The sequence below is a fragment of the Bufo bufo genome, chromosome 1 (genome assembly GCF_905171765.1).
Source record: "Bufo bufo chromosome 1, aBufBuf1.1, whole genome shotgun sequence".
Classification (NCBI taxonomy): Eukaryota; Metazoa; Chordata; class Amphibia; order Anura; family Bufonidae; genus Bufo; species Bufo bufo.
Window position 1 is genome coordinate 571,415,243 of NC_053389.1, and position 26,359 is coordinate 571,441,601.

General features: G+C 41.0%; 1 protein-coding gene across 1 annotated transcript in view; it reads right to left on the reverse strand.

Moving 5' to 3' along the window:
• The window catches only part of CAMK1D (calcium/calmodulin dependent protein kinase ID), a 398,793-nt gene that overhangs the window by 16,315 nt on the left and 356,119 nt on the right, over positions 1-26,359 (reverse strand). Inside the window, exons 4-8 of the mRNA XM_040413206.1 lie at positions 25,615-25,753; positions 24,294-24,420; positions 21,740-21,815; positions 17,519-17,631; positions 14,382-14,460 (exon numbers count right to left, since the gene is read on the reverse strand). Of these exons, the coding sequence (XP_040269140.1) occupies positions 14,382-14,460; positions 17,519-17,631; positions 21,740-21,815; positions 24,294-24,420; positions 25,615-25,753 (534 nt within the window). The remainder of the gene's footprint in view (positions 1-14,381; positions 14,461-17,518; positions 17,632-21,739; positions 21,816-24,293; positions 24,421-25,614; positions 25,754-26,359) is intronic.

A 26,359-nucleotide genomic window follows, 5' to 3' on the forward strand; every position in this document is an offset into this window, starting at 1 on the left:
GCAATAGTACAATAGTAAAAGATTCATACTTACCTGGGAGCTGCGATGTCTGTGTCCGGCCGGGAGACAGTTCATTTAGCAATGCGCCGCACAGACCTGTCACTTAACAGTAGGTGGAGCTCCCGGCCGGACACGAACATCGAAGCAGCCGGTAAGTATGAATCTTCTACTATTGTACTATTGCTAAGTAACCATGGCAACCAGGACTGTAGTAGCGTCCTGGTTGCCATGGTTACCGATCGGAGCCCCAGCGATTAAACTGGGACTCCGATCGGAACTCCGCTGCCACCAATGATGGGGGGGGGGGAGATGGGAGGCCGCACACTGGCCACCAATGTTGTTAATGCTATAGAGGGAGGGGGGGCCGATGGGGGGCGCACACTGTGCCACCAACAAATTATTACAATAGAGGGAGGGAGGAGGGGGGGCGCACACTGTGCCACCAACGAATTATTACAATAGAGGGAGGGAGGGGGGGGGGGCGCACACTGTGCCACCAACGAATTATTACAATAGGGGGGGGGGCCGCACTGGCCATCAACTGGCCACCAACCTATTATTACAATAGAGGGGGGGGGCCGCACTGGCCACCAATGATATTCAAACTGGGGAGGGGGGGGAGGGTCTGCCCCCTGCTGCCTGGCAGCACCCGATCTCTTACAGGGGGCCGTGATCAGCACAATTAACCCCTTCAGGTGCCGCACCTGAAGGGGTTAATTGTGCTGATCACGGCCCCCTGTAAGAGATCGGGTGCTGCCAGGCAGCAGGGGGCAGTCTTGTACACAGTTTGTAGTGTATTCTAACTAGAAGCGTCCCCATCACCATGGGAACGCTTCTGTGTTAGAATATACTGTCGGTTCTGAGTTTTCACGAAGTGAAAACTCAGCTTTGAAAAAGCTTTTATGCAGACGGATCTTCGGATCCGTCTGTATAAAAACTAACCTACGATCACGGACACGGATGCCAATCTTGTGTGCATCCGTGTTCTTTCACGGACCCATTGACTTGAATGGGTCCGTGAACCGTTGGCCGTGAAAAAAATAGGACAGGTCATATTTTTTTCACGGCCAGGAAACACGGATCACGGATGCGGCTGCAAAACGGTGCATTTTCCGATTTTTCCACGGACCCATTGAAAGTCAATGGGTCCGCGAAAAAAAACGGAAAATGGCACAACGGCCACGGGTGCACACAACGGTCGTGTGCATGAGGCCTTAATTGGTAGATTGTCTTTCATAATGTTCTTGTTTCAATTGATCTTAAAAGCTATAGACACCTTCAGAGCAATTTTATGATTGCATTTTACTCATTTTGGGCTAAAAATCATTTTTTCAATTGGTCTTTATTAAAAATGTTCAGCCATTTTTGAGTTACAAGGGTTAAAAATATGTTTGTAGATCAGAGATAAGGCTTCACATGAGGGGAGATGGGACTTAGAAGTGATACTCTACAAACAGACAGATTTGTATACCTTCTATCTCAGATATGGATGAACATTTTTAATAAAGACCAATTTAAAGAAATGATTTTTCGCCCAAAACGAGTAAAATGCAATCATTAAAAAAATTGCCCTGAAGGCGTCTATAGCCTTTAGCTGCTTCATTACCAGAGTGTTTACCCTTCTGCCAGGCCATTTTTCCAATTTTCGCAATGGGCCTATCTAACTGCAAATAACTACGATAATTCATTTCTGAGCCAACCTACATGCATTTAATTAGATTTTTTTCGCAGGACACATTTAACCTTTCTTTGTGCCATTAGATGACAGATATAATCTTTTTTTTTTTAAAATTAAAGGGACAACTGTGAAAATTATGAAAGAAATTTATATTTTTCCTTTCTTATCAATTTTCCTTTCTTGTCAACTACAAAAGATTTCAAGACAAAACATTTCTAAAACCATTACCGTATGTTTGTACCGTGAAAATGAATGCTACTTGTGCAATTTTTCTAGTGGCTGGGCCCACTGCAAGACTTCAAAGAACTGGATCACATTTTGGATTTTGGCAGCCTATTAGGCCCCTTTCAGACGAGCGAGTGTCACGCTCCGGACTCTCAGCGCAGCTCCCGTCCTGAACTTTCAGCAGTGACGGGGTCCCATAGTATTATATTGATTTATGATGCTATGTAACCCTTACAGTTCTGGAATGAATTGGATAACACTGACAACATTATGTCAGTGTTATCTAATACATTCCATAACTGTAAGGGTTACATAGCATCAGAAATCAATATAATACTATGGGACCCCGGCACTGCTGAAAGTTCAGGACGGATACTGCGCTGCGAGTCTGGAGCGTGACACTCGCTTGTCTGAAAGGAGCCTTAGAAAGTTCTTTAAAGTGACTATTTTTTTAATGCTAACCCCCTAAGCAATTTATCATGGGAAAGTTTGACAGTTTAAGCTTTTGTTTTTATTTTAATTGTTTTATAAATAAAAAAATGTGTGCTTTTGTATATTTTATACACACAAAGTCTGCTATACTATTGCTAATATATTTTTGATTAAAAAAAAATATTAAAGAGAAAGGGGAAAAAATGCGTGTATGTGTGTGTACGCAGTATGCTATACTATTGATACAGTCATGTGAAAAAATTAGGACACCCTTTGAAAGCATGTGTTTTTTTGTAACATTTTTAATAAATGGTTATTTCATCTCCGTTTCAACAATACAGAGAGATTAAAGTAATCCAACTAAACAAAGAAAACTGAAGAAAAGTCTTTTCAAGATCTTCTGTAAATGTCATTCTACAAAAATGCCTATTCTAACTGAGGAAAAAGATAGGACACCCTTGCCCCTAATAGCGAGTGTTACCTCCTTTGGCTGAAATAACTGCAGTGAGACGGTTCTTGTAGCCATCTACCAGTCTTCAACATCGGTCTGAGGAAATTTTACCCCACTCCTCAATGCAGAACTTTTTCAGCTGTGAGATGTTTGAGGGGTTTCTTGCACGTACAGCCCTTTTCAAGTCACCCCACAGCATCTCAATGGGATTCAAATCTGGACTTTGACTTGGCCATTCCAGGACTCTCCATTTCTTCTTTTTCAGCCAATCTTTGGTTGATTTACTAGTATGTTTTGGGTCATTGTCATGTTGCATGGTCCAGTTCCGCTTCAGCTTTAATTTTCTAACTGATGGTCTCACATGTTCTTCAAGCACCTTCTGATACACAGTAGAATTCATCGTGGATTCTATGATGGTGAGCTGACCAGGTCCTGCTGCAGCAAAGCAGCCCCAAACCATGACACTTCCACCTCCATGCTTCACAGTTGGTATGAGGTTCTTTTCTTGGAATGCTGTGTTTGGTTTACGCCAAACATGTCCTCTGCTGTTGTGTCCAAATAATTCAATTTTGGACTCATCTGTCCAAAGAACATTATTCCAGAAGTCCTGGTCTTTGTCAACTTTATCTCTGGCAAATGTCAGTCTGGCCTCGATGTTTCTCTTGGAAAGCAAAGGTTTCCTCCTTGCACACCTCCCATGCAAGTTAAACTTGTACAGTCTCTTTCTGATTGTAGAGGCATGTACTTCTACATCAACAGTAGCCAGAGCCTGCTGTAGTTCTCGAGATGACACTTTAGGGTTTTTGGAGACCTCTTTTAGCATCTTGCGGTCTGCTCTTGGGGTGAACTTGCTGGGGCAACCAGTCCTGGGCATGTTGGCAGTTGTTTTGAAAGCCCTCCACTTGTAGACTATCTTCCGGACAGTGGAATGGCTGATTTCAAAATCTTTTGAGATCTTTTTAAATCCCTTCCCAGACTCATAGGCTGCTACAATCTTTTTTCTGAAGTCCTCTGACAGCTCTTTTGCTCTCACCATGGTGCTCACTCTCACTTCAACAGTCAGGAGCACACCAAACTAAATGTCTGAGGTTTAAATAGGGCAAGCCTCATTCAACATGCAGAGTAACGATCTACTAATTATGTGCACCTGGTGTGAGATCTGAGCCAATTTAAGAGGGAATACATGTGAGGGTGTCCTATCTTTTTCCTCAGAATAGGCATTTTTGTAGAATGACATTTACAGAAGATCTTGAAAAGACTTTTCTTCAGTTTTCTTTGTTTAGTTGGATTACTTTAATCTCTCTGTATTGTTGAAACGGAGATGAAATAACCATTTATTAAAAATGTTACAAAAAACCACATGCTTTCAAAGGGTGTCCTAATTTTTTCACATGACTGTAACTAGTATATAATAGTATACTATTATCCGATACTATAATAGTATATAATAATTATAGCTTTACATGTTTTATTTTTTTATTTGAGTTTTGTAAATTTATTTATTTTTTCACTTTTATTTTTTCATGAAAAAAGTAAATTAACCACTTCCTGCCACAGTCAGAATTCACAGACAGCAGGCTCACAGTTCACTTAACAACCAGTAGGGGTCATGCTCACATTAGATCAGATGCCAGGGAGCTCTTCGGCTGGTCTCTGGGATCTTTACTGTGACTGCAGCTGTCTAATGACAGCAAGGCCACAGCAATCTGCAGTGCCACGGGTGCTGGCACATCATAATGGAACCCGATGCTTTTATATGGTGGGTTACAATTAACAGCTTTTTTTTATAAAACGGGCAGTAGTAAAATATAACTTTTAATCTAATATGTAAAATTGGAAGCCCACAATTCTGTTCATAGACACCACTACCATTGGGCGAGTGTCACCAGTGGTCCCTACCATCAAGGTATATTGCCTACAGATGGAGGGAGAAAAAAGGAGGTAAACTAACATGGAAAGGCAAACGCTTCTTACCAGATAGTAGATAGATAATAATAGATGTATGTGTCTCTACGCGTTTCTTCTAGTTTATAGCCCCAGAATCATCAGGGAACACGGGGCTGACACTACATCAATATGGACAGATTTGTCCTCAATGTGGGCATCAAGGGCGGTGTATGGTCCCACCTCCGGATCCAAATACCCCTTGTAAGATGGGGGGTGCTGTGGCAAGGGTTCTCTCCCAGAAGTGATGTCTGGCGTCCCTTATTTGCCTGTGGCGCATGATGATTCTGGGGCTATAAACTAGATGAAATGTGTAGAGACACATACATCTATTATTATCTATCTACTTGAGCACTTATATAGGTTTACTTGCACCCTTCATTATTAGTGGTAGAATCTACCCTGTGTCTGGTGTTGGTTGTCTCTTTCTGCTATATACACATACACGGACCAGGCGGTGATACAGCAGCGTGGTTCTGGTCAGTGGAATACAGCAGTTTCCCCCGCCTTTGGGGAGGAGAACAACCTGAAGGTGTGCAATACTTGAAGTAAGTCACCACCTGTGTAGACTATCTGGTAAGAAGCGTTTGCCTTTCCATGTTAGTTTACCTCCTTTTTTCTCCCTCCATCTGTAGGCAATATACCTTGATGGTAGGGACCACTGGTGACACTCGCCCAATGGTAGTGGTGTCTATGAACAGAATTGTGGGCTTTCAATTTTACATATTAGATTAAAAGTTATATTTTACTACTGCCCGTTTTATAAAATTTGCTCTGCACATTGCGGTAGTCTGCTTGGACCATATAGGCCCATAAAGCAGAACAGCTTTAGGCTGCTTTTTGATTGAATTAACAGCTTTTGCATCCTGATGTATAAAGTCATGCAGCGGTGAGCAAATGGTTTATCTTACTATTTTATTTTTAAAGGTATTTATATGTGTATTTCAAATTATGTCTATGTATTTATAATATTGTATAATTTTATGTAAGCATATAACTGAAACTGTTCAAATCCACATTTCTAACATATTTGAAACATCATACAGGGAAATTTTGCAGACGGTGATATGCTAGAAAATATTGTACATTATACTAAATAATCAGAATGGGAAAGCTAGGCGCCCATCTCCACGTATATGATATTTCATAAGTGAAAACATTTTGTTTTACATAAGCAAGAGAAATTCTGTTTATTTTGATATAGCTACAATGTAATATGCAGAAAATATGCAGAAAAAGTCTTACTGATAATATTCATTTGGGAAAGATCTATGTATTAGTGTTTCCTAGAAAAACAAACACGCGTGCTTAAATACATAATTACAATTACCACAAATTTATATGAATTCTGAAACATTTCAGAAGATTAAAATCACTTTCTCCTAAATAGTTTATCTGTTTTAATCTGCTATTCAGTTAGATCTGCAATAGTTTGGCACATAAAAATAATTGAAATTTTGTGGCAGAAGAAAACTGCTTACAGAATATATGGTATAAAATGCACGCCACACTTTTTCCACAATTTCATCATGTGCTTTCCTTTGCAAAGGGTGAAATTCTTACCTGAAATCTACAAATCGAAGGGAGAATTTATCATTGTACGTGTATTTGAAGTTATTTTTTAGATTAGCGTTGCTATATAAGCATCAGTGCCAAATTAGTTTTCTGCCAAATCTGAATGGGGCTTCGTACAAAACCCCGTTCACTTGCATTCTATGTATATGTAAATCTGCCATGAGTGAACATGGTTTCAGAGTTGTGTTGAAGGATACATTCCTATGATGGTGCCGGTTTAACCACCTCCGGACCGCTGTACGCACAGACGCGTCCTGGAGGTGGTTGATTCATTCCTCCTGGACGCATATACGCGTCATCTCGCGAGACGCGAGATTTCCTGTGAACGCGCGCACACAGGCGCGCGCGCTCACAGGAACGGAAGGTAAGAGAGTTGATCTCCAGCCTGCCAGCGGCGATCGTTCGCTGGCAGGCTGGAGATGTGTTTTTTTTAACCCCTAACAGGTATATTAGACGCTGTTTTGATAACAGCGTCTAATATACCTGCTACCTGGTCCTCTGGTGGTCCCCTTTGTTTGGATCGACCACCAGAGGACACAGGTAGCTCAGTAAAGTAGCACCAAGCACCACTACACTACACTACACCCCCCCCGTCACTTATTAACCCCTTATTAGCCCCTGATCACCCCATATAGACTCCCTGATCACCCCATATAGACTCCCTGATCACCCCCCTGTCATTGATTACCCCCCTGTCATTGATCAACCCCCTGTAAAGCTCCATTCAGATGTCCGCATGATTTTTACGGATCCACTGATAGATGGATCGGATCCGCAAAACGCATCCGGACGTCTGAATGAAGCCTTACAGGGGCATGATCAATGACTGTGGTTATCACCCCATATAGACTCCCTGATCACCCCCCTGTCATTGATCACCCCCCTGTCATTGATTACCCCCCTGTAAAGCTCCATTCAGACGTCCGCATGATTTTTACGGATCCACTGATAGATGGATCGGATCCGCAAAACGCATCCGGACGTCTGAATGAAGCCTTACAGGGGCATGATCAATGACTGTGGTGATCACCCCATATAGACTCCCTGATCACCCCCCTGTAAAGCTCCATTCAGATGTCCGCATGATTTTTACGGATGCACTGATAGATGGATCGGATCCGCAAAACGCATCCGGACGTCTGAATGAAGCCTTACAGGGGCGTGATCAATGACTGTGGTGATCACCCCATATAGACTCCCTGATCACCCCCCTGTAAAGCTCCATTCAGATGTCCGCATGATTTTTACGGATGCACTGATAGATGGATCGGATCAGCAAAACGCATCCGGACGTCTGAATGAAGCCTTACAGGGGCGTGATCAATGACTGTGGTTATCACCCCATATAGACTCCCTGATCACCCCCTGTCATTGATTACCCCCCTGTCATTGATTACCCCCCTGTAAAGCTCCATTCAGACGTCCGCATGATTTTTACGGATCCACTGATAGATGGATCGGATCCGCAAAACGCATCCAGACGTCTGAATGAAGCCTTAAAGGGGCATGATCAATGACTGTGGTGATCACCCCATATAGACTCCCTGATCACCCCCCTGTCATTGATTACCCCCCTGTCATTGATCACCCCCCTGTAAAGCTCCATTCAGACGTCCGCATGATTTTTACGGATCCACTGATAGATGGATCGGATCCGCAAAACGCATACGGACGTCTGAATGAAGCCTTACACGGGCGTGATCAATGACTGTGGTTATCACCCCATATAGACTCCCTGATCACCCCCCTGTCATTGATCACCCCCCTGTCATTGATCACCCCCCTGTCATTGATCACCCCCCTGTCATTGATCACCACCCCTGTCATTGATCACCCCCCCTGTCATTGATCACCCCCTACCTGTCATTGATCACCCCCTACCTGTCATTGATCACCCCCCTGTCATTGATCACCCCCCTGTCATTGATCAACCCCCTGTCATTGATCACCCCCCTGTCATTGATCACCCCCCTGTCATTGATCACCCCCCTGTCATTGATCAACCCCCTGTCATTGATCAACCCCCTGTCATTGATCAACCCCCCTGTCATTGATCAACCCCCCTGTCATTGATCACCCCCCTGTCATTGATCACCCCTCTGTAAGGCCCCATTCAGACATTTTTTTGGCCCAAGTTAGCGGAATTATTATTTTTTTTTCTTACAAAGTCACATATTCCACTAACTTGTGACAAAAAATAAAATCTCACATGAACTCCCCATACCCCTCACGAAATCCAAATGCGTAAAATTTTTTAGACATTTATATTCCAGACTTCTTCTCACGCTTTAGGGCCCCTAGAATGCCAGGGCAGTATAAATACCCCACATGTGACCCCATTTCGGAAAGAAGACACCCCCAGGTATTCCGTGAGGGGCATATTGAGTCCATGAAAGATTGAAATTTTTGTCCCAAGTTAGCGGAACGGGAGACTTTGTGAGAAAAAAATAAAAAATATCAATTTCCGCTAACTTGTGCCAAAAAAAAAAAATTTCTATGAACTCGCCATGCCCCTCATTGAATACCTTGGGGTGTCTTCTTTCCAAAATGGGGTCACATGTGGGGTATTTATACTGCCCTGGCATTCTAGGGGCCCCAAAGCGTGAGAAGAAGTCTGGTATCCAAATGTCTAAAAATGCCCTCCTAAAAGGAATTTGGGCCCCTTTGCGCATCTAGGCTGCAAAAAAGTGTCACACATCTGGTATCGCCGTACTCAGGAGAAGTTGGGGAATGTGTTTTGGGGTGTCATTTTACATATACCCATGCTGGGTGAGATAAATATCTTGGTCAAATGCCAACTTTGTATAAAAAAATGGGAAAAGTTGTCTTTTGCCAAGATATTTCTCTCACCCAGCATGGGTATATGTAAAAAGACACCCCAAAACACATTCCCCAACGTCTCCTGAGTACGGAGATACCACATGTGTGACACTTTTTTGCAGCCTAGGTGGGCAAAGGGGCCCATATTCCAAAGAGCACCTTTCGGATTTCACTGGTCATTTACCTACTTACCACACATTAGGGCCCCTGGAAAATGCCAGGGCAGTATAACTACCCCACAAGTGACCCCATTTTGGAAAGAAGACACCCCAAGGTATTCCGTGAGGGGCATGGCGAGTTCCTAGAATTTTTTATTTTTTGTCACAAGTTAGTGGAAAATGATGATTTTTTTTTTTTTTTTTTTTCATACAAAGTCTCATATTCCACTAACTTGTGACAAAAAATAAAAACTTCCATGAACTCACTATGCCCATCAGCGAATACCTTGGGGTCTCTTCTTTCCAAAATGGGGTCACTTGTGGGGTAGGTATAATGCCCTGGTATTTTAGGGGCCCAAATGTGTGGTAAGGAGTTTGAAATCAAATTCTGTAAAAAATGACCTGTGAAATCCTAAAGGTGCTCTTTGGAATATGGGCCCCTTTGCCCACCTAGGCTGCAAAAAAGTGTCACACATCTGGTATCTCCGTACTCAGGAGAAGGTGGGGAATGTGTTTTGGGGTGTCATTTTACATATACCCATGCTGGGTGAGATAAATATCTTGGTCAAATGCCAACTTTGTATAAAAAAATGGGAAAAGTTGTCTTTTGCCAAGATATTTCTCTCACCCAGCATGGGTATATGTAAAAAGACACCCCAAAACACATTCCCCAACTTCTCCTGAGTACGGAGATACCACATGTGTGGCACTTTTTTGCAGCCTAGGTGGGCAAAGGGGCCCATATTCCAAAGAGCACCTTTTGGATTTCACTGGTCATTTACCTACTTACCACACATTAGGGCCCCTGGAAAATGCCAGGGCAGTATAACTACCCCACAAGTGACCCCATTTTGGAAAGAAGACACCCCAAGGTATTCCGTGAGGGGCATGGCGAGTTCCTAGAATTTTTTATTTTTTGTCACAAGTTAGTGGAAAATAATGATTTTTTTTTTTTTTTTTTCATACAAAGTCTCATATTCCACTAACTTGTGACAAAAAATAAAAACTTCCATGAACTCACTATGCCCATCCGCCCATACCTTGGGGTCTCTTCTTTCCAAAATGGGGTCACTTGTGGGGTAGTTATACTGCCCTGGCATTCTAGGGGCCCAAATGTGTGGTAAGGAGTTTGAAATCAAATTCTGTAAAAAATGACGAGTGAAATCCGAAAGGTGCTCTTTGGAATATGGGCCCCTTTGCCCACCTAGGCTGCAAAAAAGTGTCACACATCTGGTATCTCCGTATTCAGGAGAAGTTGGGGAATGTGTTTTGGGGTGTCTTTTTACATATACCCATGCTGGGTGAGAGAAATATCTTGGCAAAAGACAACTTTTCCCATTTTTTTATACAAAGTTGGCATTTGACCAAGATATTTATCTCACCCAGCATGGGTATATGTAAAATGACACCCCAAAACACATTCCCCAACTTCTACTGAATACGGAGATACCAGATGTGTGACACTTTTTTGCAGCCTAGGTGGGCAAAGGGGCCCACATTCCAAAGAGCACCTTTCGGATTTCACTCGTCATTTTTTACAGAATTTGATTTCAAACTCCTTACCACACATTTGGGCCCCTAGAATGCCAGGGCAGTATAACTACCCCACAAGTGACCCCATTTTGGAAAGAAGAGACCCCAAGGTATTTCGTGATGGGCATAGTGAGTTCATGGAAGTTTTTATTTTTTGTCACAAGTTAGTGGAATATGAGACTTTGTAAGAAAAAAAAAAAAAAATCATCATTTTCCGCTAACTTGTGACAAAAAATAAAAAGTTCTATGAACTCACTATGCCCATCAGCGAATACCTTAGGGTGTGTACTTTCCGAAATGGGGTCATTTGTGGGGTGTTTGTACTGTCTGGGCATTGTAGAACCTCAGGAAACATGACAGGTGCTCAGAAAGTCAGAGCTGCTTCAAAAAGCGGAAATTCACATTTTTGTACCATAGTTTGTAAACGCTATAACTTTTACCCAAACCATTTTTTTTTTTACCCAAACATTTTTTTTTTATCAAAGACATGTAGAACAATAAATTTAGAGCAAAATTTATATATGGATGTCGTTTTTTTTTGCAAAATTTTACAACTGAAAGTGAAAAATGTCATTTTTTTGCAAAAAAATCGTTAAATTTCGATTAATAACAAAAAAAGTAAAAATGTCAGCAGCAATGAAATACCACCAAATGAAAGCTCTATTAGTGAGAAGAAAAGGAGGTAAAATTCATTTGGGTGGTAAGTTGCATGACCGAGCAATAAACGGTGAAAGTAGTGTAGTGCTGAAGTGTAAAAAGTGGCCTGGTCTTTCAGGGTGTTTAAGCACTGGGGGCTGAGGTGGTTAAAGTGTCAGCAATGGATGGTGCTAGGTGTGCTGACATTGGAAGTACCCTTTTTTAAAGGGTAACTAAACCTTTGCAGAAACAACAAAGGTGCAATAGTTCTTCTCAGAGCGCTGTGTACATTCAGGTTTCATCGGCTCTGCTCCGCTCTTCCAGTGTACAGAGTACGGATCCTAAATACTTTCTATGAATCCACACTCTGCATGCTAGAAAATCCAAGCAGAGCCGATGAACCCTAAGGTGCAAGCACTACTATTTGGGCATTCAATGATTTTTTAAAGGACTTGTCTGGGAATAAATCCTTTTTCCAGGATGCCCAAAGCCTGCCTCCACTAGGTAAAGAATCATACTTATCTACTCCCCACCGCTTCGGTCTTTCATGCTTGCTCCAGCATTTCCATCTTCAACTCTGCAGATTGTTTACTTCCTCCCCAACAACTGGCTTCAGCAGTGATGTGTCTCTTGTGGGCATGTGATCGCAGTGGTAGGCTGCAGCAAAGCAGGTGACCATGCCCATATTGCAGTGGTAGGCTGCAGCAAAGCAGGTGACCATGCCCATGCCCATGCCAGGTCGGAAGTAAGCAAGCCACAGACCAGTAGATGATTTATTCCTGGACAACACCTTTAAGGGTCCATACACACGTCCACAAATGGGTCCGCATCCGTTCCGCTATATGGGGAACGGGTGCGGACCCATTCATTCTCTATGGGGCTGGAAGAGATGCGGAGAGCACACTATGGCTTTCCTGGCTTTGGCCCCGAACTTCCGGGCTGCGGCTCTGCATAAAAATAGAACATGTCCTATTCTTGTCTGCAATTGCGGACAAGAATAGGCAGTTCTATGGGGCCGGCCGAGTGTATTGCGGATCCTCAATACACTACTGACGTGTGAATGGACCCTTAGTGTTACAAGTAATAGTTATAAAAATAATGAAATGAAAAATCAGATCAGAAAGTTGTTACAAATATCTACACAATAATCATAATAAAATAGGATTGTGCATAAATTATAAGGTTTGCGCTTTTGTTTTGCTACTACTCTGTTCTGACTTATGTTTGCATCTTTTCTTTAGGCTCCCTAGATCGTTTATGACATGGGGTGATGCACCACTACATATGGCATAAGACTGTGAAAGGATATGGCATGTTAGAAAAGTGTTTTATGGCATATAGTGGATGAGATTGCCTTGCAGTATAAGTGTCCCCATGAAATGCTACTTTATTTTGATCATTTACAAACAGTATATGTGAAGCAGAAAAAGTCTATGTGAAAGCAGCAAGGCAAGTGGGTGTACACCAGTTTTATCAATCTCGCTCCAGTAGCGGGGTGCAGTAACATCTCTAGAAAAGCAAGTTTTGTAAAGATGTGCCAGTAAGTCTCTTCATGCCGATTAAGGCGCTCTCTCCCCAAGGAGAGATAGTAACCCCAAAAAACTTTATCAAACAACATTACTGCAAATTATGGCAACACAGACTCGCAAGACTGACTTTAAAGGTTCGCGATATAATAAATCCCTCCCTATGTGTTTACTGAACAGCGGCTGTCCAGGCACATGCTGCGTAGTACAGGAAAGACAAAAAAATACAAGCTGCGTTACATACTACATTTATATACTGTAATGTGCTTCTTTAGGAAAGCAATTTAATGAAGCTCTCTAGATTACAACTGTCAATGAGATGGGACCATGTGTATTGGCTTTAAATTACATGATGAATCAGAAATTAGGAAAATATAACAAAATGGCTTTATCTTGTTATACAGTCAGGTCCATAAATATTGGGACATCTACACAATTCTAACATTTTTGGCTCTATACACCACCACAGTGGATTTGAAATTAAACGAACAAGATGTGCTTTAACTGCAGACTGTCAGCTTTAATTTGAGGGTATTTACATCTAAATCAGGTGAACGGTGTAGGAATTACAACAGTTTGCATATGTGCCTCCCACTTGTTAAGGGACCAAAAGTAATGGGACAATTGGCTTCTCAGCTGTTCCATGGCCAGATGTGTGTTATTCCCTTATTATCCCAATTACAATGAGCAGATAAAAGGTCCAGAGTTTATTACAAGTGTGCTATTTGCATTTGGAATCTGTTGCTGTCAACTCTCAAGATGAGATCCAAAGAGCTGTCACTACCAGTGAAGCAAGCCATCATTAGGCTGAAAAAACACAACAAACCCATCAGAGAGAGAGCAAAAACATTAGGCGTGGCCAAAACAACAGTTTGGAGCATTCTTAAAAAGAATCCGCAAAAAACGGAAGCCGCCCGTGTGCCTTCCGCAATTTGCGGAACGGAACGGACGGCCCATTGTAGACATGACTATTCTTGTCCGCAAAACGGACAAGAATAGGACATGTTATATTTTTTTTGCGGGCCACGCAACGGAGCAACGGATGTGGACAGCACACGGAGTGCTGTCCCCATCTTTTGCGGCCCCACTGAAGTGAATGGGTCTGCACCCGAGCCGCAAAAACTGTGGCTCGGATGCGGACCCGAACAACGGTTGTGTGCATGAGGCCTTAAATGTACTGGCTTTTCTGTTTTCTTTTCTTCATTTCTAATTAATGATATCCGCATGCAGCCAGTGCTGGGGAAATGCAGTATTAGAGGAATGGCCATCCGTTCCTTCTTAGCGGCTCTCTGCTCAGTTATTGGAGATCCAAATGTAGTCCCCTATATGACATCCATGTGCCCTATGCCTTGATGAAAAAATCATTATGCCTTATGCAGATAAGTTCAGTAAAGTATAATTACCATGGATGTCTCAGGGCTTGTTCACAAGTGTATCTCTTGTTTGGATCCTTTTCCATCAAATGGCTGATAAAGTCTTTAGCTGTTTGGATACAAAATCAAAAGTTTATATGGGACAGCCGCTAAATTCAGCTCTGTGATATAAGGCAGCTTGCTCTTGTGCAGTTGTAATTTGTCTGGGAATTGACAATTTTCCTGTAAATTTATTTTCACTTGTTGTGACGGAAGCCTGTGATTGGCTGCATTGTCACGTGTCACTCTGTCGACAGATGTTGATTTCAGAGCTGCAGGGAGAGAAAGAGACGCCCTGGGAGCAACAGAGACAGAACCCAGTAGTACGGAACATGTAAGTATGGTCGGCCAGTCTGGAAGGTCTGTATCAGTCTTGGATAACCCTTTTAATTCATAAAATCACATGCATAGTGAGCCGGGTTCACATCTCCACAATTATTTCCGTTATTCAACTTATTAGAGTGCAAACAACGGATATGACAAATGTGCTGGATAGGGCATATAACTGACCCGAATGGAGCTGAACAGACTCCATGGAATACAATGGAGTCCATTTAGTTTCCATTCGGAATCTTGTTTTTTTTAACTTTTTCGTCCAGTCTTTTTAATGGAATCTGTGACAGAGGCCCCAAATGGAACCTCCAACATAGATGTAATCTCACCCTTAAAAAATGGTTTAAAAGTGAAATTTTGAGTAATTGGTGGAGACTATTTAATCTTTAATTCCATAAATCTACATGTATCTCGCACTGAATTAAAGGGGTTGTCTTTATGAGACAGGTTAGAGAAGAACTACAGACCATTGAGCAGGCCACTCTGATAGCCTCAATACACCCATTTATTTTATGGTCATCTATTCATTTGAATAGTTTCTATGCAATACTCAATGTCCCCAATAGTTTCTATGTAATACTAAATGTCCCCAACATTTAGTATTACATGTGGAAAAAATGATAGGCTTTAAGCCAAACCCATAGCAGGCCACCATGACAGCCTAAATCTAAGAATTTTAGTTGTCACTTTTTGATACCCTTTCTTAAAGAGTTTTTTTTGTTTAATGTTAATAAGTGTTAGTCATTACATAATCAAAAGTACTGAAGCATTTGTTTAGTGTCTTCTCTCCTCTCTGCACGACACAAAGCGAAATGGACTCAATAGAAAGTCTATGGGCCCTTCTTGCACCTGCCTTGTACAGCAAAGAGAGAGAGCATGCTAGGTAAGCGCTTCTCTCCCCTCGTTCTAGAGATTGATGGGGGTCTCAGTGCTCAGACCTCCACTGATCTAAACTTTTGAGATGCCCCTATAAATAAATCAAAAGTTTACTGAATGTACAGTGCCGCTTTACAACATATTTTATGCTGATCATGCTGGACCGATGTACATAGCTTATTAAAGAGGACCTATCATTTTTCCTGAAATGTCTGTTTTACCAATTAGTGCCATTCCCCATTTAATACCAATTTTGGACCGTCATTATTTTCATAGAGCTCTATTTTGTGCCATTTCTCTATTATTCCTCTAGAAATTTATGAATGAATTGCCAGAAGTCTGCAATGAGGGTCGAGCTGGGTGTTACCAGTTGGAGGTGTCTCTGCACAGTCTGACACTGGCATTGCTGATTACATAGAGTCACACTGTGCAGGGACAGAATTGTTATTACATGTGGAATGCAAACTGTTACTAAAACTGATGTCAGGTCCTCTTTAAGAGGGCTCTATCTTTTAATAAGCTGAGACCCTGAGCTCCAATGGTCAGCATGAGGACAGGCTTTCAATCTCTAGATATTAAGAAAAATGTTTCCAATTTTTTAACTGAGAGCAAGAAGACATATTGAAAATGATGAAGAATTAAAACACAATGACTCACATTTACTAATGTGATTGCGCCTAGAATTTGGTGCATTTGTGGTACACTATGTTGCATTAAATGTGTTGTCCACCTTTGTAGTGCTTTTTTCAGACCCGCCAGTATGGCCAAACCCACGGTGGTCACCTGCTTACCTGACCAACTTCTGGGTTCCAACTCCATTGCTACCCTTTGTGCGCCACTGGTCCCAGGTGTATCCGCATCAACATCCTGTTCGATGGGGGTCACCTGACTGCCGCAGCCACTGACTGATCGTAGTGGTAACATGTTACCTATGTGTCACTTCACTAGGTCACATGACACATGAGTGAAACATCACCGCCGTGGCCAGTCATTGGCTGTGGCAGTCATGTGACTCACATCAAATAGGATGTTGACACAGGTACACAAGGAGGAATGAAGGAGCTGGAATCAGGGGTCAGGCCACCTTTAGGCAACACTGAAAGTAAACCAATAGTTGGTGTAAAGTTAGACAAAAGTGTCTTATCCATGCAGTAAATGTATCATCCAGTGTGAACCATGGTGATAGATTTAGACTAAATTAACACTGTCTGCATCTCTGACAAGATTAGTAAATCTGCCGCAGAGTGTTTTGTAAAGCTCTTTATTCTTAAATACTTATTTTTATTTTTATTTAACATCTTTATTACTATACAAGCAGTACACAAAAATATAATTGAAAATTAGTATACATTTTCAAACCCACTTATTTCCCCCCCCACCTCTTCTCCCCCCCAACCCCCCCCCCCAGCATGTGATGCATGCGCCCCCGCCTCCCCCTACTACCACCCCTAAAAAATTAAGGGAAGGGAGGAGAGAAGAGGGGGCAAGAAAAAAAAAATATATAAAAAAATATATATAATATAGAATAGTAGTTTTTACATTCATAGGGTCCTATCAGAGTTACCAGCCATCCCATATCTTAGACCATTTCTCAATTCCACCCCTCTGCTTATAGAGAATCCGCTCATAGTTTTTCACCTTATTGACCAGATTTATCCATTTATTTACTTCTGGGGCCTGACGTGCAAACCAACTCCGACTGATCAGGACCCTGGCCATTAATAGTATTCTACCTATTAAGATCTTTTGGGGTTTATGACTAGTTAATATCGAGAGATCGTTCAGTAAAAACAATTGTGGCTCAAGAGGAATCTGTGTTTTTAGTTTGTAAGTAAGAAACTGATTAATACCACTCCAATATGCCCCGAGTTCTGGACATTCTTAAATACTTAACATATACATTTCAGCATTTCTCTTACCTGAATCTGATATATCATCCCAATATGGAGAGTCGAATTCGTAATCTGCCTTCAGAATCTGTTCAAACAATTTTGAATCGTTTTCATCATAGAAAGGCGGATACCCACAAAGCCTGAAAGGATAGATACCAGTATATCTAATATTATTATGAGTGAACTGTTTTTCACTATTTCACACTAAGACAGATGAGTAGGTAGACGTTCCTTAATAATAATAAATTCACAGCCTGATGAACGTTTAAAAATGAACAAAACAAAACCTTTATTGAAGTCCGTTTAAAAGGGGGCAAAAAGCCTATATGTTACAGTCTGTGACCATCAGGCAACCAGTCTCAAAAATGCACAGAGAAGGGTAATAAATAAATCCTCTGTGCAGTTGAGGGACGGGGCTAGAAATATGGCTTGCTAGCTAGTAATTGTTGATAATATACAAGTCAGAAATTGGAGCACGGTACTCAGTGTAAAATGGACGCTAGTGTGTTTCTAGCCCGTAATCCTAATGATTGTATATAACAGGTGTGGTTGTAGAACCTAGTTCATAGGTCGCGTAATGCTAAATACAGTTGGTCGCACTGTCTCTACATAAGTGAAGTCTCTGTGGACATATATATACACTTTAATGTAGTGCAGTGTTCAGACCAGCCTATTTGTATAGCCTGCGGCCAAGATATGAGTCACAACCCTACACCTGTAGCCAGTGTATTTTGGCTATACACAATCACACGTAGCCAGTATATTTTGGCTCAATTCACACAGCTATAGCCAGTATATTTTGGCTCCATCCATACATCACATTCACACTCTAAGGCTTCAGGGTAACGTATCGCATCAAGTGCAACCCTGCCTAGAGAGCCGTGCTCGAATAAATAACAGCAGCTCTACGCGTTTCCACTTGACATGTGGTTGTCACGTATAATCAGGAGCTTATGTGCCTATGTCAGGACAAAGTGCCGCTCTGTAGCGTGTTATGGCTCTGGCGCTGTAATAGGCGCGCGCGGCCAGAAGTACACCGTCATCATATGGCCGAAGCCCCGCCTATCGGGAGGGGTGTGCCGGTTACACAACCAATCAGAATTAGGGGCGGACTGCATAGTTCCGTCCTCTGACCGGAGGAAGCCGTAATGATTCTTACCCCTCTCGGCAAGTATAGCGCATTAGCGCGATTAATGGGGGAATCTCAATCGCGGCCCATACATTATCAATTGATACAGAGACATGTCCGCTGATAGAGACCCACAAAAAATGGTGATAGGCCGAAAAAGCAGGTACCGATCCCCGTCTGGGCTATGTACTGCCAGCGGGGAGGGGCAACACCACTCAATACAGGCTGTTGCCTTGCTACTGTGGCCCACAGCTGAACATATCCATTATGCAACTAGTGTACATTAATGTCTGTAAGTATGTACACACGATAAGTGTACAGAAACAATGGAAAAAAGTCCTGATTGAATAATGACATAAAGCAGTACATCAGAGAGAAACGTGCAACCCTAATATAGGATACAGTGTATCCTACTGCTGTAGTGTAGCTGATACATCAGATAAAACTGGCATATGATATGGCCTCATTGAGCCCTTGTGGTTGAACTGTCTGCAACTTATAGGTCCACATTGCTTCTTTACGTAATAGGGGTATATCAATGTCACCTCCACGGATTGATATTTTCACTTGTTCAATCCCCTGTACTCGCAACACATCAGGGTTACCGTCATGCATCAGGGTTACCGTCATGAACTGTTTTTCACACAAACTCATGATATCGAAACAAATTATCTTTAATAATCATAATAATGAAATGTAAACATGAGCAGTGATCAAATTTGTTCATTTTATGCTGAAATAAAAAAAAACATTTGGGCAGCAATCCAATAGTGTAAGCCTGCAATGGGCATGAGAAGAGGTAAAGACAAGACAAAGTCTAAAACTTCTGTGTTGAGATGTCACTCCACTTTCTACACCATCCAATTACTGAAGTAAGATTGTGACCACAAAAATTCACAGTTGATAGATCCGACTTAGGCTACTTTCACACTTGCATTCGGAGCGGATCCGTCTGGTGTCTGCACAGACGGATCCGCTCCTATAATGCAAACAATGGTATCCGTTCAGAACGGATCCGTCTGCATTATATTTCACAAAGAAATCTAAGTGTGAAAGTTAGTCAGACGGATCCGTCCAGACTTTGCATTGCAAGTCAATGGGGGACGGATCCGTTTGAAAATTGCACCATATCGTGTCAACTTCAAATGGATCCGTCCCCATTGACTTACATTGTAAGTCTTGACGGATCCGTTTGGCTCCGCACGGCCAGGCGGACACCCGAACGCTGCAAGCTGCATTCGGGTGTCCGCCTGCTGAGCGGAACGGAGGCCAAGCGGAGTCAGACTGAGGCATTCTGAGCGGATCCGCATCCACTCAGAATGCATTGGGGCTGGACGGATGCGTTCGGGGCCGCTTGTGAGAGCCTTCAAACGGAATTCACAAGCGGAACCCCGAACGCAAGTGTGAAAGTAGCCTTAGAGAGTCACTGTACACACAATTCCATTTCATTCAATAAAGAATGGTGTAGCGAATTTCTAAATCACTTCATTTAAAAATATGCCTTCATCTACCTAAAAAAAAGCTGTAAAGTCAAGGGGTCTCACTTCCACTTAATTTGCAGTCCACAGACTGTTGTCAGGGTAGAGATGTGGGGGTGTCAGAGCTAGTTTCTGAACATCATAGCACCCTCCTGCCTTTCTGTGTGATTTATCCCTCCTTATCAGCATTCTGAGCTCCCTAGAAGAAAGCATAGTGGGAAGTAAGGGAACTGAGGTCACTGCATTCAGTGCTGGCAGAAGGGAGACGCCCCCTGCTTCTGAGAGAAATGCATCTAGCTGTGCAGCTTAAACAGGGAATAATAGGGCTGAAAGAGACTTTAGGGAAGCCTAAACATAACTGTTCCTTCACAGCTCTAACCACAGCCACTTCTCCACGCACTTTTCAAAACTTGAGTGAGTGATGTAAAAAGCAAAATGCTGCAAATAAGCCTAAAATGGCAAACTATATGTTTTTAAAGCCAGAAATCTTGAGTGCTGTGACTGGATAAATTCCATCTGTGTCTCCAAACTGTGTTAAATTATTACTATGAACACAACACAATATTTGTCCAGTGTAGTATATGCTATCCTTTTTAACAAAATGTGTACTATATTATTATAGAGGAGGTAGTATGTGACTTTACTAATACTGAAAGTGACTGTAGTTACATGTATACCTTTGACTGCAAGCAGGGGTCAGCAACCTCTGGCACTCCAGCTGTTGTGAAACTACCAATAAGTAGAAGTCTGTATAAACTGTCATAAACCAGCTGTGTAAAATATGCATATACTTGGTTTTCTACAATTTGACAAGGCAATGCAGACACTGTTACAAAAGAGCAATCTGTACAAAAAAGGCTTTTGTTATAAAATCACAGGAAATGTCATGGACTCAAAAGAACTCGTCTGACTAACATGCTTTGCCATCAATAGTGTATTGAATGCACAATAAAGCAAATAAAACAGTCTGGAGGTAATTATTATACATTACTGACTGGCACTTGTGCAAGACAGATACAAATATTCTTGGATTACAATGTGTTATATTTCTGGTAATGGCTGGTGTTCAGCTATTTCTTCTAAATATAGTCTGTTTCTCTCTATGAATGGCTGTACTTATTTGTAAATTATGTCATCGTCATCAACTCTATGGGGAAATAATGTTTTTGGGCAGCATACAGACTGCAGTTTTTATTGTTATATTTATAACATGTATGATTATTACTGAATCTGTCAGAAGTTTTGACCATGCTAAAATGCTGATTATGGTAGGTAGGCGTTTGGCAGCAAAAATGTTCAATGGGGGAACGTAAATATGTGGCGATCTTACAGACTGCATAATATTTATGTGAATTTATGTGACATGGTCAGGAAGGGGTTAACTACATTGATTATTGTACAATTACTACAATGGTGCAAAACTCTTTTACTATTATTTGTCAATAATTTATCATCTCTCTGTCACTTTGCGAAAGAGAAAAAGTTTTAGCAAACAAAAACCAGGTCCAATTTGGAAATGTACTCCATTTTACCAGACATGTACCAGAACAGTGCATACAGTTCCATCGTGGGTCAGCCTTGACAAGTCCCCCAATTCAAAATAATATGTGAAAGAAAGTTAGTGTGATAAGCAGTACTTACAGAATATATGCAATTACGCCAATGGACCAACAGTCTACTGCTTTACTATATGGTTTCTGGGCTAGGACCTCTGGAGCTGAAAATATGAAAGACATACATTAAGTGTACAACTCACGGACCGGTACTTATCAGACATTGGGGGCATATCCTAGCGATATGCCCCCAATGTCTGAGATGGGAATAACCCTTTAATAGCAAAACGAAATTACTAAGCAACAGATGTTTCACATGGTCCTCTGACTTTATCAAAAGCAAAGTAGCTTTTTGTAGCATTTTAACACATTTTTAGCTCCCATAGAGAAACCTATTGTAAAAATGCTACTGACTGAATAACAAATTTCATATTTCCACATAGACTCTTTCATGATCTACCTATACTCAGGACTGTAACGCTAACAAGGAACTTTCCTCTGTGTCCAGAGAAAGGAAGTTTCTGCACTAACATAGAAGATGATTCTTTACTGCAAGAGCAGTGAGACTCTGGAACTCTCTTCTAGAGGAGGTGCTTGGATAATTTTCTTAAGTGTAATAATATTACACTCTAAGTTAGAATTAATAGAAAATACTGTACAGGTAGCACTACTGCGTCAGGTCTCCTGGATGGGTGCTCTCAGCCAACAGATTTACTGAATCTTTAAAAAAGCTAAATGTCAAAAAGAGACTGGGCACTCGCTATACCTGGAGTAAGTGGCACTTTAATTTTTAGAATAGTCAGATACGATAAAAAACATATCTAAACATATACAATGTTTAAAAACTCACAGTAAATGTATACAATGGTCAGATTATTAGATATTTATAGGTTATATGCATTTACTGTGAGTTTCTAAACATTGTATATGTTTACATATGTTTTTTATCGTATCTGACTATTCTAAAAATTAAAGTGCCACTTACTCCAGGTATAGCGAGTGCCCAGACTCTTTTTGACACTAAGTTAGAATTAGTTAGAATTATTAGAGAAGAGTCCATGATCCAGGGAGTTATTCTGATTGTGTGATTAGAGTCAGGAAGGAAAAAATGAGCAAAATTGGCTTTGACCTTATGGGGTTTCTTGCCTTCTTCTGGAACAACTTTGCATGATGATAGGCTGAACTGGATGGACACATGTCTGTTTTGGCCATACCAACTGTGTTACTATGAACTTAATAACACATCTGGCTGCAGCAATTTGATTAAAAATATATGAGAAACAGCAGGAAATACACTGCTTTTCTTTATAATTATGTAAACCTTTTTTTCTGTTTTCTTGTTCCATAGGCTTCCCTATAAGACTCCAAAAAAGTATGTTTTAAACATTACAAAATAAAAAAAATGCCACTAAACTACTTGCAAATCTCAAAAAAAAAAAAAGTAGAGTGCAAATGAAGGTGCTCTAAGGGGGATAAATCATAAAATATAACAGATCAGAAATTATTATACAAAATCATGTACTCAATGAGTAACATCTCGTATTTAGATTTTTTTGGCTGGTTTGCATGTTTATTCATTTCTGAAAATGATTGTAAAGTCATTTGTCACAGTAAGCACAAATAGTGGCTTTTGTTCACTACGTTACATGAAGTCTATCTGCACTTTGCATATATCTAGATGTCAAGTCATTTCTACCAACTAAATAGATATTCTGGAGACATTGTAATGTCACAAGACATAATCACTGTTTACTGAATCTATTTTTAAAGTAAGGTTCACTTTTATACAGCTGTCATTTTTTGCTGCCTTTGGCAAAGTTCTGTGGTGGATTGTGCTGAACATTCATGCAATGCCACTTAAATAATGTCGCTGTGGCCTGAAGTTTCTGACTGTCCTTGTCACAGACTCTTGCATTATGTTAAAATTTTGTCTGAAGAGCCCTTCTAAAGCACAAACGATAAATGTGACCTACTAACAAAAATTACATCAAAACAGATTTGTAAGGTAGCATAAAGTAGTGACAGAGACCCTGATTTCAGTGCTGGGTCTCTGCCTCTCAATGTAAGACACGCACTGCCATGTCCTCAATATTCATGAGCTGAAGACTAACCCTGGTCTCCTGCTTCTGATTGACAGCTTTCTTCCTACATTATGCATAGGAAGAAGTCTGTCAATCAGAGGCTGGAGAGAGGGGTTAAGTCTCATTCACACGTCAGTGTTCAGTCAGTGATTTCCATCAGTGATTTTGGGCCAGAACCAGGTGCGGCTCTAAACACAGACTTGGTGCAGGTCTTTCCCTTATACCTCATGTCTGTGGAGGCTCCAATCCTGGTTTTGGCTCACAATCACTCATGGAAATCACTGACATGTGAATGAGACTTTAGTTTTGTTGACCTCAGAAACAAAATTTAGAAGCTGTAGCTGTCTCTGACAAAAAACAGACCACTTTTTAAATCCCAGACAACTCCGTTAATTTATTATACGGTATGTGGCCTGGAATACTATGAAATATTAATTTGGACATGCTTGGAGTTGTAGTTTCACAACAGCTGAACAGCTGGAATTCAGAAACCACTGCTTTATTATTACAGTAATAGGATTTATGTTTATCCGTATGACAGCTGAACAATGTGTCACTTACCAACATACCCAGGTGTTCCACAGGCTGTGGACATCACATCTCCTTTACCTTCCATCTTTGAGAGACCAAAATCACTTATCATAATTTTTGACTCTCCTTCTTGACTGAAATATAGTAGATTTTCCGGCTAAAAAGAAAGAAATACCAGAAAGAAATGATTTAACTGGTTAAGCTCACACCTTCCTGACTTTTAGCCTGTTAGTGATGCTAATTTCTGAAAAGATAGCATTTTCAATAGCAATCAGCTGTGAACTAACATAAGACATTTGAGGCCTTTCCTGGGAGATGACCTGGACATTGTCAGAAGAACAGCAGTGGAGAATAGTTGGAGGTGAATATCTCTTTTATGTTTTTAAGACCTTCGGACCAAGCTGCCAACCTTTTTATCTAGCTGGGACACCGGTTAAAAAGGACTGTCTTACTACAGTATTATATATTCTCCATTTCTCCATTAAGTCTTGTAAAACATAATTTTTCTACTGGAATTATTTAAAAAATATTTCTGTGTCTAGATAATTGGTGTTGATTTATGAGGGATGATGGTTTTATAAAAGCCAGTATCACAGTTGGCCAGACTATGGTATTTTCTCTTGCTCTGAATATAAAAGCTATTCAGTAAAAGGTAAGACCAGACAAATGATGCATTTTAACTATGGTGGTGGTGAAAACAAATATGTGGAAGTTCATGCAATCTAGTTGTTATAATAGGACAGAGACATGACAGGTTGGATACTTTATCCCACAGTACCTACATTTGGACATATTTGGGGATTACAAGCTTGATACTGGCGCCCAAATATTCTTGAACACATTCCTTCAGCTATACCGTAATTAAACATAGATCCTTTGGATATAATACTAGGAGGCATCCTACTTCTTTGTTGTTTTTGTTCTGCTATACGTTTGTTTCATAACAGCAACTTCAGTCTATAAGTCACTTTAGGCTTGCAGGGGGTCCTGTGAACCACTCTGGGGTCCTTGAGGCATTCATGTATTAAGTAGATGGGCTTTCATATGAATGGCCACCCTGAACATTTACCCTACAAGAGGTGACATTGCTGGGGCACTAGAAGCAGGCTGTAATCTGAAAGCGGCTGTCTCTGATTTGACAACCCTTCAATAGCTTTTCAAGCACAATATATCTTTCAGACATATCCACTGTATGGTGTGATCACTGAGGGTATCTTCGATACGGTGAGCAGAGCTGCCCGAGTCTCATTCCTGTGACGTAGATGTGTATGCTTTGTGTGAAGTCTGCTTTCATTCTATAATTTGCCAAATGATATTGATAAAACGTACTCTTTGTGATAAACTATCTTACCTTTAAATCTCGGTGTACAATGCCAAGTCTGTGAAGATAGAAGACAGCATCTAACACTTGTCGGATGAGCGTACTTGCGTCTTTCTCTGTATAAAACCCTTTTTCCACGATTCGGTCAAACAGTTCTCCGCCAGACACCCTGAAAAAGAAGATTTGATATTACCTACTGCACTAAATAATTATTCTGTTCCAATACCAGTGGAGTCTAAGTGATGCATTATTTATCAGTGTTTGCAGCCTTCCTTTTGTTTGCCTTAGAAACAAATTACAGTACGTCTTAGCTCCTGGTTTATAATGAAACCTTTACCTACTGTGATAACCGTGTACATATTAACAATAACTTTATTAACACCTGCAATAGTGATGGTACCAAATTAGTTTAGTGGTAAGGAATAGGAACAATTAATGTTAAAACATAATTAACAATTAATTAGAATGCTATGGACACCTCTGTCATGGGAAAATAATAAAAAAAAGTTGCAAAAAAGTTTCATTCTGCAATATTCAATATTCATTCATTTTCAGACCGGTTGATATTCACTTTGCTCTTAGTTTCAGACGTTTCTAATGGGAAGTGTCTCTCCCACAAATACATGCTGGATCTGTGGGTCCAGGTTGCTGCTTCCTTGCCTCTGCAAACTGCCCTGTGTGTGCTTCCCTCCCCATCTATAGAGGGAATAAAGAATATCCTGGACCAGCGCTATCCCAGTGGTACTTCTTTTATTTAAATGAATCAATCAACAAA